The 15,358-nt window shown below is 41.3% G+C and overlaps 1 protein-coding gene across 1 annotated transcript in view; it reads right to left on the reverse strand.

The window, feature by feature from the left end:
- Nucleotides 1-1,899: 1,899 nt before the first annotated feature.
- LCA5L (lebercilin LCA5 like) overlaps nt 1,900-15,358 on the reverse strand; it is a 28,267-nt gene continuing 14,808 nt past the window's right edge. The window contains exons 4-6 of the mRNA XM_065422283.1: nt 5,077-5,186; nt 4,173-4,296; nt 1,900-2,678 (exon numbers count right to left, since the gene is read on the reverse strand). Of these exons, the coding sequence (XP_065278355.1) occupies nt 1,900-2,678; nt 4,173-4,296; nt 5,077-5,186 (1,013 nt within the window). The remainder of the gene's footprint in view (nt 2,679-4,172; nt 4,297-5,076; nt 5,187-15,358) is intronic.

The following is a 15,358-nucleotide window of genomic DNA, read 5'->3' on the forward strand; positions in this document are numbered from 1 at the left end:
CTTGCATTTCATTTGTTTTGAAGTGAAAGAGCAGCAAGACCAGTAGGAGCAGCATCTTTTTCCAAAAGAAAAGCTGCTTTAGCAGTAGATTTGTGTTGTCTATTTTGGTTACACTTACTAGGCCAAGTCTTGCTCTATTTATTCACACAAGTAATCCTATTGATTTCTTTAATCAAACTCCTTTTGAGAGCAAGAACAATGAAGTTTTGGCTCTGAGAACTGTGAACAAAGTTGTTGGTTTAAGTATTTTTTGAATGTGACTGCTCCATATGCTGGGTATGGCTATAATCACACGAGAAATATTGACATTTCATAGATATTCTTTCCCCATGCATTTTTGATCACACTACCAACCATCTTTGAAGTTTTTCATTGCAAAGTTTAATCAAAGTATTTTATCTTTAGGAAAAAAGCTATCAAGTACCAAGAAAATTACTCTTATGTGAACACATGCAGGGTATCTTAATCCTGAAAAGTGACTAGGATAATTTATGTTCATGCTACTGTTTTTAAATGTCCTTGACTTTTTTGAAAATTAAATCAGACAGATTTTTTTTTTTCCCTTTCTGACCCTTGCTACATATCTGAAATATCCTACTTTAAGTGACTACAGATTTAAAAAAAACAGTAAACAAAGGCAAGGCTATTTGAGAACTGGACATCCCCTACTTTTCCAAAACAACACATTCAATGGGCAAAATAGTGCAGACTTCATCACCTGAGTCCAGTGGTTGGGATGGGGTGCTTTGAGGAATTCTAACTTTCAGTGGCAACGAATGAAGCTTCAGAGCTTTCTGGAACTGGTGAAAATATAATTTTGTTTGAATTTTGGAAGATATTTCAGGACTGAACTTTAACTTTTATTGTATCAGGGCCAAATAATGACCATAAAAGCAAATCAATCACCTCAGCCAGCTGAAAAATCTCACATAGAAATCCAGATTGAAGCGAAAGATCTTGCATTTTACCCTAAAGGCTGCCTGTCCTGCTTGAGCATTGGTGGATGATATGGATGATTGAATTCCAGAGCTGAAGACCTTTCACCAATAAAGGTCTGCTGTCTGTCCCCAGCATTTCAACTTTAAACTCACAGCAATTTGAATTAATGTGTTCTCTTATTCTGACACAAGATCACTGAAATCCTTCAGCTTTTAGTCATGCCACTATTGGATAAAAACATAGCTTACATATGATTACTTTTATAGTGTTAAAAAAAGCACTTTATATCTCTATATGGGCCCTGATCCACTAAAGTACTTAAGTACTTGCATAATTTTAAGCAGGAATAGTCATAGTGAAGTCACTGGGACTACTTGTGCTTAAAGTTATGAAACTGCTTAAGTGCTTTGCTAGACTTAGGGGCTCAGATTTAAAAGCTACACAAATATTTAAAACGGGTGTGAAATCCTGGCCCCACTGACTTCATAGGGGCAGAATTTTGCCCCATAAATCCAACAGGTATTTCAATCCTATTTGTCTTTTCACTGTTCTGTAGCACAAGCCCTTCTTTAATGTTACTCTTCCAGACAACTTCAACTGCTTTCCAACCTTGACGGCCTTTCACTGTAGCTAGCATAAACATGGTTTTAATATTCTTTATTATGGTACATTCTAATATGCCCAAGAGTGTTCAACCAATTGAGTAGCATGCATAAGCATTGGGACACGGCACTTGTAGAGAAATACTCTCCTGTAACTGAGTATTCCATTTCAGTTTTATTGCTGAAGAATGGTTCAGGTAAACATTCTAATAAGATTTAAATGAAATCTTACAAATAATGAAGGCAAAAAAACAAAACTGGTAGGCAACACACTGCTTTTCAACAAATGTTGAACATATTGCATATTTTAAGATTAAAGATAAACAATTTAACTTTTTACATCAATTGAATATTAAAACTATTTTATGTCTGAGGATGAAGTTGTTAGTTTAGACTTTCCTAGTGTAAGTTTAGAATCTCCACATTGCAGACCAGTATCAGTGTTTGAAATGTCACTTGTATAATTATGTAACCTTTCATTGTCCACAATTGTTTGTTCTGTATCAAGCCCTTTTGTGTTAGGGGTTGAATGGTTGTTTAAGACATAGCTTGGTCCAAAGAGTTCTTCCATAAGAGAGTTTTTCCTCTCTATTAGCGTTGTACGAACATAGCTTCCATCCTCTGCATCTTTCTGCCTTGTTTTGGTAACTTTACCAAATGATGGCTCATATATGCCAAATGAATTTCTTGCCTTCAATTCAGCTGTCTCACTCTGGTGTCGACCTGCTTGTCTGTTTTTGCGGAGGCTGCCTGTGTTGGACACTGGACCTGATGCAGGAAGCCCCTGATGCAAGTTTTCAGTGGCTTCTGTGAATGTATACTGTTTTTTTAGTCTAGTGGGTGTTCTGTTATTCTGAGTTGGAGTTACACTTTTATCATCCGCTGCTCCTTTGTCACTTAGTTGTTTACTTTTTCTTTCCTCCTTTTTATTCTCTTCTGCTATAACTTTTTCCTGATTATTCTTCCTTATTGGGACATCATTTGTAGGTCGAGTTTGTCCTGCTTTCATCAGTTTCTCCAGTTCTTCTTTCAGTAAGTCAGCTTTCCTTTCTTGCACTTCTCTCTTTTTCTTCTTTCTTTCCATAAATTCAAAGTGAGTTTTTTCTTCCGTGAGCTGTATTTCATCACTTAAAAATTCTACAATGGAATATTTTTATTTAGCAATGTTCTTAATTTAGGGATTGTTTAAGAGCATTAGATAGTGCAAAGACATTTTACCTATGTAAATCTATATACCATCATTCTTGTTTATATTTCACCAGTTCTATGAGATTACTAAGAAGATACTATTCACTAATGAGTATGCCAGAAGACTTGTTAGATCTAGATAGTACAGCACCCTGACGCTAAATTGACCCTAGAGTTTGCATCTAGGCTTTTACTACATATTTTTCCAGATGTTTAACTTTATTCAGTGTACAAATGTAATAATTTTATTCATGATAATTTTTAATACTCCATGATTTTGTAAAGGGTGAACATAGAAAAGTGATATCCTTCTATATGACAAAGTCCAACTACCAGCCCTGCAAACAAATTCAACATGTGATCTAAACTCAAATTGTGTTCTTTGTGTCTTCAGCATCATCACCCATCATGAAGAATTCTGGAACTTAAGTGACAATTTTGTTGATGTTGAATAAGGTGGAATTGATTCTACTTTATCATTTCCTAGCTGTATTGGCTCTGTAGTGTGGGCATTGGTAGGTTTTTTTGGGGGAGGGGGTAGTATACACACATACAGCACCCATGGTTTATATATCAAGTTGCTATACAATTTAAAAAAATAGGGATGGTCTCACTGCCTTGGAGAGAACTACACGCTGCCAAACAATAAAATGAGCTAAAACCCAACCTTAAAGAAAAAGCAGATTATGAGGGGAAGTGAAAATAGTCAAAGATTAACTGAAATAAACAGAAAGGGCTTATACCAAGGATCAAAGACCACCAAAGAGTGATTTTGGCTCAGTAAGAAACCACCACCACTCTTGCAGGGTGGGTTCCCCTTGTTCGTGCAGCTACAACAGATATGTCTCTTCAGGGATAACAGCATTAACAGTGTCAACAGAGGGCCAAGTAGCTTTGGTTCACCTTTGGGGTATGACAAACCAAAAGGAAGTTTTGAGAGGAAATGGGCTCTGATCTCAATCCTTGTTGAGACAATTGGGGAGACAAAGTAGATTGAGACAAACTCTAGACAAGGTTCCAGTAGCAGCATAAATTGCCTGTCTTTCAAACCTCATCTGAAACCACCCTTCTGAAAGCAAGATGACAGGGATCAGCGGCCTATCGTTCAGGATCAAGTTGATCAGCATAAATTGTCAATAAAACCATCATAGTCCATTATCTGCTCAAACAAGGCATCTGATTTCTGCATACTGTCACCAAGAATGCTATAAGAAGACCAGGAGCGCAGACGTATATAAACCACCTCTAAATTACTTACATACCGGTAAGTACCACCACTAAGGTGGACTTCAGTGGCTTGTATTAACACTGTTGTTGAACTTGTTCATTGTATGTCAGATACAGGCTAATAGCCATCACGGCAGGGTGTAATACCAGTGTACTGTAGCTCATTCATTCTGTTTGCATAAGATCAAATGAGGTTATGAAAAATTAAAAGTATACCTCTACATGTTCTATTAAAAGTTTCTTGCTTTGATGGTTTCGTGGTTGGTTCAATTTCTATCTTATGTTTTGTATCTTCATAGGGTTCTACTTTTCTATTTCTGTCTTCAGTTGTTTTTTTCTCCTACAATTCACAGTTTAAAATAAACAAAGATAATGGTTAAAAAAAAGCTGCACTTATGTTAGTGATCAATTACATTATTTTTTTATGACTCAAGATGCTCATTTTTGGTATTAGAGTAGCAGCCGTGTTAGTCTGTATCCGCAAAAATAACAGGAGTACTTGTGGCACCTTAGAGACTAACAAATTTAGAAGATGATGTCTGTCTGTATCTGTACGAGTTTTTTCATGAAGTTGATGGATTTCCACTCCATACGGCTAAATGCAGTGCCTTGCATAATGACAGGTTTCAGAGTAGCAGCCGTGTTAGTCTGTATCCGCAAAAATGGTGCCACAAGTACTCCTGTTATTTTTGCGGATACAGACTAACACGGCTGCTACTCTGAAACCTGTCATTATGCAAGGCACTGCATTTAGCCGTATGGAGTGGAAATCCATCAACTTCATGAAAAAACTCGTACAGATACAGACAGACATCATCTTCTAAATTTGTTAGTCTCTAAGGTGCCACAAGTACTCCTGTTATTTTTGGTATTTTCTTCTCTATTTAGATTATCATACATTTATTTCATATAGTAACTTTTGTCCTAACAAAAGTATCCTTAAATGTTTAAAATAATACCACTATATTGAAAAAAAAATGGTGCATGCAATATATCTTCAGAACACACTGAAATTAAGGATATTCAGAAAAAAAGTTCTTGAAAATTATGGAATAAAGTATAATATAGGAGCAAACACATTAGAAACGTTGAGGTTAAATGGGATCCAAATGTTTCATACCTCTAGGCATACAGCTGCACTCTTGACTGTTCCTTGATTTTGATGATGTGAAACCTGTGCTGATTTAAAATTCTGCTTATTTACTTGTACTGATTTGCTTAAACTAACACCTGTAGAAAGAAGAGCAAGTATTAACGGGAAGCACACGAGTTTCTGAAACAGTACAATATTTGGAAACAGGTAATACCTATAAAACCAATATTGGTATGGAAATCTATTATTTTAAACATCTCTAGCACCAGGTATGTATTTCTTTATTCCCATAATGCAATTTTATAAAGAAACATAAGGCAGAAGAGGTCTGTAATAGCATCTATCAAAATCTGCACAGATAAACAGGCACCACTGGCATTCCCCAAAACACTATTCAGCTGCTGGCTAACCTCCATAAGTGCCTAAGTTTCCACCAGAGGAGTCCCATAGGGACCTAAGCTTCTGTGAGCACGCATACACAATGCCACTTTAGTCCTGATGTTGCCCTAGCTCATGTCTAAGACCTGCCAAGTTTCACAAACTAGGTTTTCCATGGCCTCTCACCTGACAGGTAGGCATGCTCAGAGCATGCCTAACTTCCACAAAAGACAAGGGTTGTGGTGTCCATTTCCCCTCTTATAACCAATAGCCCAGTGGTTAGTGCACTCACATGCAATGTGGGAGACCAAGGCTCAAGTCCCCACTCTTCCTGATTTAAAGCAGGGACTTGAAGCCCCATCTTGTAGGTGGGTACCCTAATCAATGGGCTATAGGGTCATTCTCATACTCTCTCTTTGGCTCAATGAATACTTAATTATTATTCAAAGTGGGAACAGCTTCAACAGGAGAGACTGAAAGAGCCCAGTGGTTAGGGCACTTATATGGGAGACCTGAGTTCAAGTCCAGCAAAGGAGGGACTGGAACCTGGGTCTTCTATAGCCTAGGTGAACACCCTAGCCTCTGGGCTATTGCCTATAACTGCCTCATGCTACCTCCTGATTTTTCATGAGAAAAAACTGAACTGGCTTAGATGCCTAACTCTGTGAATCCAAAGTGGAGGAAGGCACCTAACTTCCTTTAAGAGATGGGGCCTAAGCCCCACTCCTCTCCTTCTGATTAGCTTAAAGTGGCTTCCCTGCCCAGCATCCTGGCTTCTGTGAATTTCTTTTTTTAAAAACTAACTCTCCCTCCATGCCTAAAAAGGGCTGTGAATTTCACTAGACGACAGGGTGCAACACCCATAGACCTTTTGAGAATCTAGCCCCAAGTGAGGGGTACAAAAACAGCAGAAAGAAAAAAAAAAAAAAGGTGTCATCATGAGGGCTTCATTTATTTAACACAAAGTTGTCAGCGTTTCCTTTTCCTGGTCAGAGCGTTTCTGATGTTAATAACTTAGAGTAGCAAATAAATTGGTTAAACCAGTAATGGGAGGATGCAGCGTGAGTATTTCTACATCTAGCACACTCGGTTTGAAACCAGAGCATTGCTGCAGCACATAGGCGCCAACTCCGTGGGTGCTCCGGGGCTGGAGCAACTACAGGGAAAAATTGGTGGGTGCTGTGCACGCACCGGCAGCTCCCCGCCCCACCCCTCTGCCCCAGCTCACCTCCGCCTCTTCCCCTGAGCATGCCACGTGCCCGCTTTTTCCCCCTGGCTCCCAGTGCTTGTGCCACGAAACAGCAGTTTCACAGTGGCAAGTGCTGGGAGGGAGGGGGAGAAGGGGGAACGCGGCATGCTTGGGGGAAGAGGCGGGGCAGGGGTGGGGATTTGGGGAGGGGTCCAATAGAGGCAGGGAGGGGGCGGAGTTGGGGCGGGGACTTTGGGGAAGGGGTTGGAATGGGGCGGAACGGGGAGCGCGAGAACCCACCGGCGCCGGGAAAAGTTGGCGCCTATGCTGCAGCATGATTTCCTGGTGTTGGCTTTGTTTTGTCTTCCTTGAACTGTTGCTGGGTGGTAGCTAGGAAAGATCTTCATAGCTAGCATTTTGGAAATTATTTCTTAAGGAGTTTGGACCAGTGTGATGGACAGTTACGGTGGCACTGGTCCAACAGATCAGTGGTTCTCAACCAGGGTACACATACCCCTGAGGGTACACAAAGATCTTCCAGGAGTACATCAACTCATCTAGATATTCGCCTAGTTTTACAACAGGCTACATAAAAAGCACTAGCGAAGTCAGTACAAACTAAAATTTCATACAGACAATGACTTGTTTATACTGCTGTATATACTATACACTGAAACGTAAGTACAATATTTATATTCCAATTGATTTATTGTATAATTATATGGTAAAAATGAGGAAGTAAGCAATTTTCAGTAATAGTGTGCTATGAGACTTGTATTTTTATGTCTGATTTTGTAAGCAAGTAGTTAAGTGAGGTGAAACTTGGGGTATGCAAGACAAACCAGACTACTGAAAGGGGTACAGTAGTCTGGAAAAATTGAGAGCCACTGCTATAGAGAACCTTCCTTTTCTTTCTGAATCTTTGGTGAGTATTACTGAGTTGTTTTAAAAGCCTTGTCAGCAGAAGTCCTTTGAGAATTTCTTAGATTCAGGACTAGGGGGAGCTAGAGATTTAGATGTGCCTTATGTTAGTACCTGTTAGTAAACAGTAATACCTTTAGTTCTTTATTTCTGTATATTTGATTCATTTATATATATTAACTATTCTTTAGATCTTTATCTTCAGCAAAGAGTATGTCTGAATTCTAAGGCCTAGAAAACTGGTTTTGACCAATAAGTAATCCTATTCAGAAATTCATTCATTATGCTGTATTTAATAACTCTAGGGCACCTTCATGTTCTTGGAAAACCATCTCCTTAATATATATATATATATATATATATATATATATATATATATATATATATATATATAATGCTGACATAAGCATATTTAAACTAGGAAAACTAATAAGAGATTATTGTTATAGCAGTCAGATGTTTTCTCTTGGGGAAATCAATATGGAAGAATGATTGTGGGGTAAGAAAGACCCACTGAGAGATATTAACTTGAAGAATTGTTAGTCCTCTCAGCTGTAAATAATCATGCATTCTCATATGAGTCAGGTAAACTGAGACTCTATAGAAATGACATCACAATATATGTTTCTGGGAGAATATTCTTGGAACTAGGTTTCCTTTGTCTGAAAACTTAGGTTGGGAGAACGAAAACTGCACGTCCAGATGCAGGACAGACACATATCCAGCTCTTAGTCTGACAACAAAGGGTAGTAATGTATCTATTTATTTCTGTATTCTGTATAGTGCTTTACTAATCTCTGATTGATAATCTTAGATTAAATAATTTCAATTGAGCCTGTTATTTTGACAATCTCAAATCGTTAACTCAGACACGCAACACCTGTGAGGCCCAATCTATTCTCTCACAAGTGAAAAAACTGTTGAGGAGGTTCTAATGAAGAAACTGTCAATTTACTTAGTTTCCTGGGATTAAGGACGAAAATGCTGCACTATATATGCATTTGCACATACAGAGACCTCATCCTAGGCCTACTGTCTGCTCTTCATAGAGTTTGTCACAATGGGGAATAGAAGACATGGAAGAGGTACCCCACATATGTTTCATTCTTGATCCACGAGGGAAGAAAAATATAATTAGTCTTTTTTCACAAATGAAAAAAATAGAAAATGGCCATTTTGAGGGGGAGCATATCTTTTTTCTTAACATATCATGGGCAAGTGCCACTGACAGCCTGGCCCGCGGGTGGCTGAAGGACTGGTTAGAACAACACCAATGACATGTTGTGATTGGCGCTCTCTTTGTGAGGGCTGATGGACTGATCATGGGAAAACCAACTCAGGATGTGGACAGAAGACAAGTTACTTGGTGGCATTTCCAGTTCTGGGTTCTAAATCATCAGTTCTAACTGGTAGGCTCAGAACCAATCCCATTTGGCAAAGGTACCAGCCCTCAGACCTTTGTCAGAACTCTTCCCCCATATGTATAATCACAGACTTCTCCCCACCTGAGAGCTTCCTCATCTCATGCAAGCAGAAAAAGAACTCAAATAATAGTAACACTGTAGAACAACAGTGCAACAACAAAAGAAGAGTAAGACTTAACGTAAAACTTTATTATTGCCGTGTAACTAAAATTTGAAGCCAACACGTCATAACTAAAAAAAAGTTACCCAACTCTGGGTGGGAAATGGGGATATGTGTTTTGTCACAGGGCAGCCCTACCTGGAGCACCCATTTCCCCCCACAGTATGACAAGTACACCTGCCTCAGTCCCCTGAGTCCCCAGTAACTCCATGAAAGCTTATCCTCTAGTCCATCCACATGGTTTATTACCAAAACATAGCTCAATTAGTCCTCAACAAGAGTCCCAAACACAGTCCATTTTCCACATCCTGTGGATATAGCTCTTAAAAATCCCGCTTTCTCAGCAAGCTTCCTCCCATCATATCTGCTGGGAGCCCATCCGTACCATACTTTGATGCAGGGGTCGGTAACCTTTCGGCCAGGACCCCAGGATGGCAACAGAGCCCCCGGGACTGGTGGCCAGGACCCGGGCAGTGTGAGTGCCACTCAAAATCATCTTGTGTGCAGCCTTCGTTCGGAACGCGTGCCATAGGTTGCTGACCCCTGATCTGGTGTCTTCCACCACACCGAGGCTCCTTGTTGGCCTTCTTCTTCTGTCCCTCTGCAAGGACAGCAGCAACCCCAGCTCAGCCAATTGGAGTGCAACACTGCTCTTCCCAGCATGAACCCCCACTGTTTCTCTGCTAGGAGATCACCTTTCCCAGGAGAGCATTCCTCACTCCCCCAGACTCTCTCATGGTGCCTCTGGGTTGTGTTGTCTGGCCCCAGAGATGTCAGCAAGTAAGCTTCTTGCTCAGTGGTAGATTAACTCATGGGCCAATGGGTCCCGGGGCCCTGGCAAATTTAGGGGTCCCTTCAGGAGCACCAAAACTTGGGTAGAAGTGTGGGGGCCACCAGCCCTGGAACTGTGGCCCCACCTCCTGCTCCTCCTCTCCCTCCCCCACCCCCCACCATGGCCCTGATACCCGGCCAGAACAGAAGCCAGAGCCGGGCAATGGTAAGAGCTGCTCAGGGAGCCTGAGCGGCTGTGAGGAGCCCCAGACTCTCCACCTGCCCTGGATGGGGGCCAGGGTGCCTGAGAACAGCCCCTAGCTCATGTCCCTGCCCCCCAAGGGCATACCACTGCCAGTGGGACTCATGGGTGGGGACTCCAGTCCAGCCGCCTGCCTTCTCCCCCAGGCCCAGATGTGCTCTGCAGGGAGAGGAGGCCCTGGCCCAGTTGGGAGGTGGCAAGGAGCCCCAGAAAGGTCACAGGCAGCAAGGAACTGGGCAGGGAAGGCTCCTCTAGTGCAGCTCCTACTGCTACTGGCCTGGCCTCAATGGCCACCACACTCCATCCAGGCCTGCTCAGTGCCTGCACCTGGCTCCAGCTGCCAATCTGCCCCCCATTCACCACTGGGTCCCTCCTATTGCGAGGCTGCCCCTGCACTGCTGCCTGGGCTTTGTGCCTGAGGCAGCAGCCACATGTGGCACTGCTCTTCCTGTTGCCTCTGGCCCGAGGCTTGCAGTTGGGGAGGGCACCCCCCCCCCAAAGTACACCCATGCCACCACAACTCCATGCCTGCCCAAGGCTACTATGCACATGTTAAATAGTGGGAGGGCGTGGCCCTGTTCTGGCACCCCTGGGCTCCCAGGGCTTGGGGGGCCCAAATGTTCTTTGTGCCCAGGGCCCCAATAAATCTTAATTCACCTCTGTCCTTGCTGCTCCCTGTATTCATCCCTCTCTGGCCCTTGGCTCCAGCTCTCCAGCTTAGAGCCAGCAGGCAACTCCCTCAGCTGCTCTTTGGCTTTCAGCCCTGGCCCTCTGGCTTGGGGACACCAGCCAGCAAATCCCTCTTGCTGCTCTCCTGCCTTCAGCCTTCGCCAAGGAAGCACAGTCTCCTGGCTTTGTCAGCTCTTCCCTCCTAACTCACTGGGTCTCCCTTCCCCTAAGGCCCAGGTACCCGCTTTTAAGCCCAATTATTTGGCCAGATTGGAGTGTACTGCTAAAGCAAAGGTGCACTAGCCCTGCTCCTTTTTACAGGGCCAGTGTCAGGCAGTGACATGTCTTTAAATCCCACAACATGAATTGCCAGCTAACACTTTTCTTACTGGGATTCAGACATTCAGTAGAGGCAGTACGTTAGGAAAGGAATAAACAGAAGACAACAGTAAATCTGCATATTGCCACTCAATTTCTAAGAACTCTGCAATATTCACAGAAGCGAAAGTTTCCTTATGATAGCTGCAAGCAAATGAAGTTTAAGTACTCGCCCCTCATCAAAGACGTGCCAGTTTAGTTTTCCAATTTAGGGATAGCAACATGTTGCCAATATTTTAACAAAGGGCTTCTGCACAAAAATTCCTTCCCCTAACCCAGACTAATATCTGTGTCTCAGGTTCTTGTGCAAGGGCTAATGGGCTGAGAAATCCATTCATTTGTTTTTTCCATTTAAACAAAATTGTTTTCTTTTCTTTCAAAAACTATAGCCATGGAGGATAGCAACAGCCCCTGCAAGCTTATATGAAATGCAATTTCCAGGGAATGTTTATATTTTGTCCATGATGAATATATGGATTATATGGGTAGTATAGCACAGTGATCAGTATGTGTACTTCGCAACTGAGGGGAGCACATCTTTAGCAGTGTGTGGAGGTATCTACTGGAGATTGTTGATAAATATGTATCATTTGGTGAATCTTGTATTATTGCAAAGGGGGGAAATTGCTCTTCAGAAGTAATTTTATCCACAGGGATATAGCTCATGTAACTGTCTGAACATCCATATGAAGAAAATACTGTGGATTCTAGTGTACTCTTATCTGTTGACTGACACAACTAGGAAGGAGGATCTCTAACAATTCAATTATTGCAATCTCTCTGATTGTCTGTTTAAACTTTGTTTATGCTAACTAAACTTGGTAAACTGGGTGCAAGCAACCAATATGCATTTTAATACGGCTAAAGGATTAGAAAACATGCCTTATAGTGAGAGACTCAAAGTACTCAATTTATTTAACTTAACAAAGGCTTTGTCTACACTAGCACTTTTGTTGGTCAGGGGATGTGAAAAAACAGCCTCTGACAAACAAAAGTTTCACTGACAAAAGTGATGGTGTGGACAATGCTATGTCAGCGCGAGATGCTCTCCTGCCGAGATAGCTACTGCTGCTCATTGGGGGTGGTTTAATGATGCTGGCGGGAGAGTACTCTCCCACCGTCACAGAGTGGCTACAGAGGAGATCTTACAGTGGCACCGCTGCAGCAGTTCAGCTGTGCCGCTGTAAGGTCCGTAGTGTAGACATAGCCAAAGAGAAAGTTAAGGGGTGACTTGATAACAGCCTATAGGAATATATATTTAGTAATGGGTTCTTCAATCTAGCATAGAAAGGTATAACATAATCCAATGAAGCTAGACAAATTCAGACTGGAAATAAGGCATACATTTTTAATAGAGTAATTAATCACTGGAACAATTTACCAAGGATTGTGGTGGATTCTCTATCACTGTCAATTTTTAAATAAAAAGTGGATGTTTTTCTAAAATCTTTGCTCTAGGAATTATCTTGGGGAAGTTCTATGGCCTATGTTATACAGGAGGTCAGTCTAGATCACAATAGTCCTTTCTGGCCTTGGAATCTATGAAGCTAACCAAAGAAAAACAGAGTCCCCCTTCTTCTCTCAGACAACCTGTCACTGTGACCATCACTCTTGTAAATACTGTTTAGAAGCAAGCCCTAGTCTGGGATCTCCCACCCTCAGAATGCAAGTCTAAGGCCTGGTCTACACATAAAAACCAGGTCAACCTAGCTGCGATGATCAGGCCTATGAAGAATTTCATGCCCTGAACCCCATATTTAGGTCAACCTAACCCCTGGTGTAGACACAGCTAAGTTGATTAAAGGATTCTTCCATCGACCTGGCTACTGCCAAAGCCTTGTCTATACTACAGGGAAAAGTCGACCTAAACCACGCAATTTGAGTTATGTGAATAGCGTAACTCAAGTCGACATAGCTTAGATCTACTTACCGCGGGGTCCACACTACGCAATGTCAATGGGTCCCCTTACTCTTCTCGATCCGATGGAGTACAGGAGTCAACAAGAGAGTGATCTGCAGTCGATTTAGCGGGTCTTCACTAGACCCACTAAATCGACCACTGATGCATCGATCGCCACGCGTCGATCCCCCGGTAAATGTAGACAAGCCTGAGAGGTGGATTACCTACATTGACAAGAAACCCCTTCCATCAATATAGGAAGCACCTATTCTACAGTGCTACAGCGGCACTGTGCTGACTGTAGTGTAGGCATACCCTTAGAAGCTTCAGCTGGGAAAGGGCCATGGGAAGTTATGCATCTTTGAGATTAATGTATAACAGAATCTCCAGGGCTTAAGGGCTAGGAAAATAGCCTTTGAAGTTGCCACTTGAATGTCCTTAATTTATTTTAAATTTGTTCATCCAGTTTCTATTTGGGTCCTCTGTTTTTATTATTAATTATTATTATTATTTACATGGTACTGTAAGTAAACACCAAGAAATGTTTCCTTCTCTGTGACTGGAAACCAGCCCTCCTAGAAAAGGGTTCCTCCCTATTTGAAATGTCAGTTAGGGGAAATGATAGAATCATTCAGGAAACTATTCATTAAATGAATATTGAAAAAAAATTAAAACAACATCTGTATATTTGCAGTGAGTTCATACAGTATCATGCTTATCTTATAACACCTATGCTATATTTTAGAAACAACAGCAAAAATCCAGTACTTTCTGTTCTCCAAAAACATTCTAACTCGTGGAATGGAAGCATCACATAACAAGGGCTATCAGACAAACAACATAAACACATAATAACTCATGTATGCATTCATAAGATATTGAACATTTAACATATATACAAAAGACACTGTTGGATATGACAATTAGATCGGGGTGGAAAGTGTCAAACAAAACTGCAATAACCATCCTTGTTTATTGCACATGATGACTGGCAGAGGGAGAGGTGACAAGAGATATAATTCAGTGATCGGATATCGTGACAGGCAGATAAGCGTGTAATGGATTTCTTCCATAGCCATGTGAAACATCTCTATAAATTGAGAGTAGAAATGAGTGAGGCTTGAGCTGGATGAAGTGTAGCGTGAGGTACAGAGTTTTACCTTATTAGAACTGAGGAGAGGGAAGCCTCTGACCTGATTGGATGCAGCAGCCTAGAAATATCTTACTCCTGTCCTCTTAGCAGGATATTTGGCAGTATTTACTGAAGAAATTTGCAACACACCTCTTGCAAACCTTGTCCAAACCTTTACTCATCTTATGGAGCAAATATAAGAGTAAAAGCTTCCAACTGAAATTTTTCTTCACAGAAACAATTTCAGCTGAAGTGCAATTGCTGTAAAAAGCTACCTGAAACAAAGGTACCGAAGGCCTGTGACATCACAGAGAGGACTTCTCACCAAAATTCTCAGGATCTTGTTGGCTCTGTCTGATTCAGATTGGCTGACTCAGCAGAAACCCAATTAGATTTAGGGGGCAATCTGAATCCCAGAGATCTGATTTTCTAAAACCACTAACTTGTAAAGATTGGATCAGAAATGCTGATATTTTACCTTAGTTTTTGAGTTATCTTGGTTACACAAAAGTCCTGTGGCACCTTATAGACTATCAGACGTATTGGAGCATAAGCTTTCGTAGGTGAATACCCACTTCGTCAGACACATGCGTCTGACGAAGTGGGTATTCACCCACAAAAGTTTATGCTCCAATACGTCTGATAGTCTATAAGGTGCCACAGGACTCTTTGTTGCTTTTTACAGATCCAGACTAACACGGCTACCCCTCTGATACTTGGTTACACACACGCCATCAGAAATAGTGTTTATATCATTTTAAAACTGCCCATCTGATTTTTAAGAAATGGGTAAGGCAAATTTGCTACTAGACTAATCAAATGCTAAATTTCAGGCCAGAATAATTTTTGCAGACAAATTATAAATTTAAATACTTACCAGATTTTACAAATAAAACCCTGACATAACCTTAACTACAGTGATGTTAGAGGGCACAGCTATGTTCAAACATACTACGCAAAATCTATGATGCAGTAATATGAAATACTGTTTGAATGCTAATAATGTACTGATGCAGAGATTATGTACTTAAGGCAGAAACACTGCTTACGTCTCATCATTATTACACTTTATTTTCCAAAACTGTTGTAAGTATTAACAGACACAGTATCATATACTGTACAGTC

The sequence above is a fragment of the Emys orbicularis genome, chromosome 1 (genome assembly GCF_028017835.1).
Source record: "Emys orbicularis isolate rEmyOrb1 chromosome 1, rEmyOrb1.hap1, whole genome shotgun sequence".
NCBI classification, from domain to species: domain Eukaryota; kingdom Metazoa; phylum Chordata; order Testudines; family Emydidae; genus Emys; species Emys orbicularis.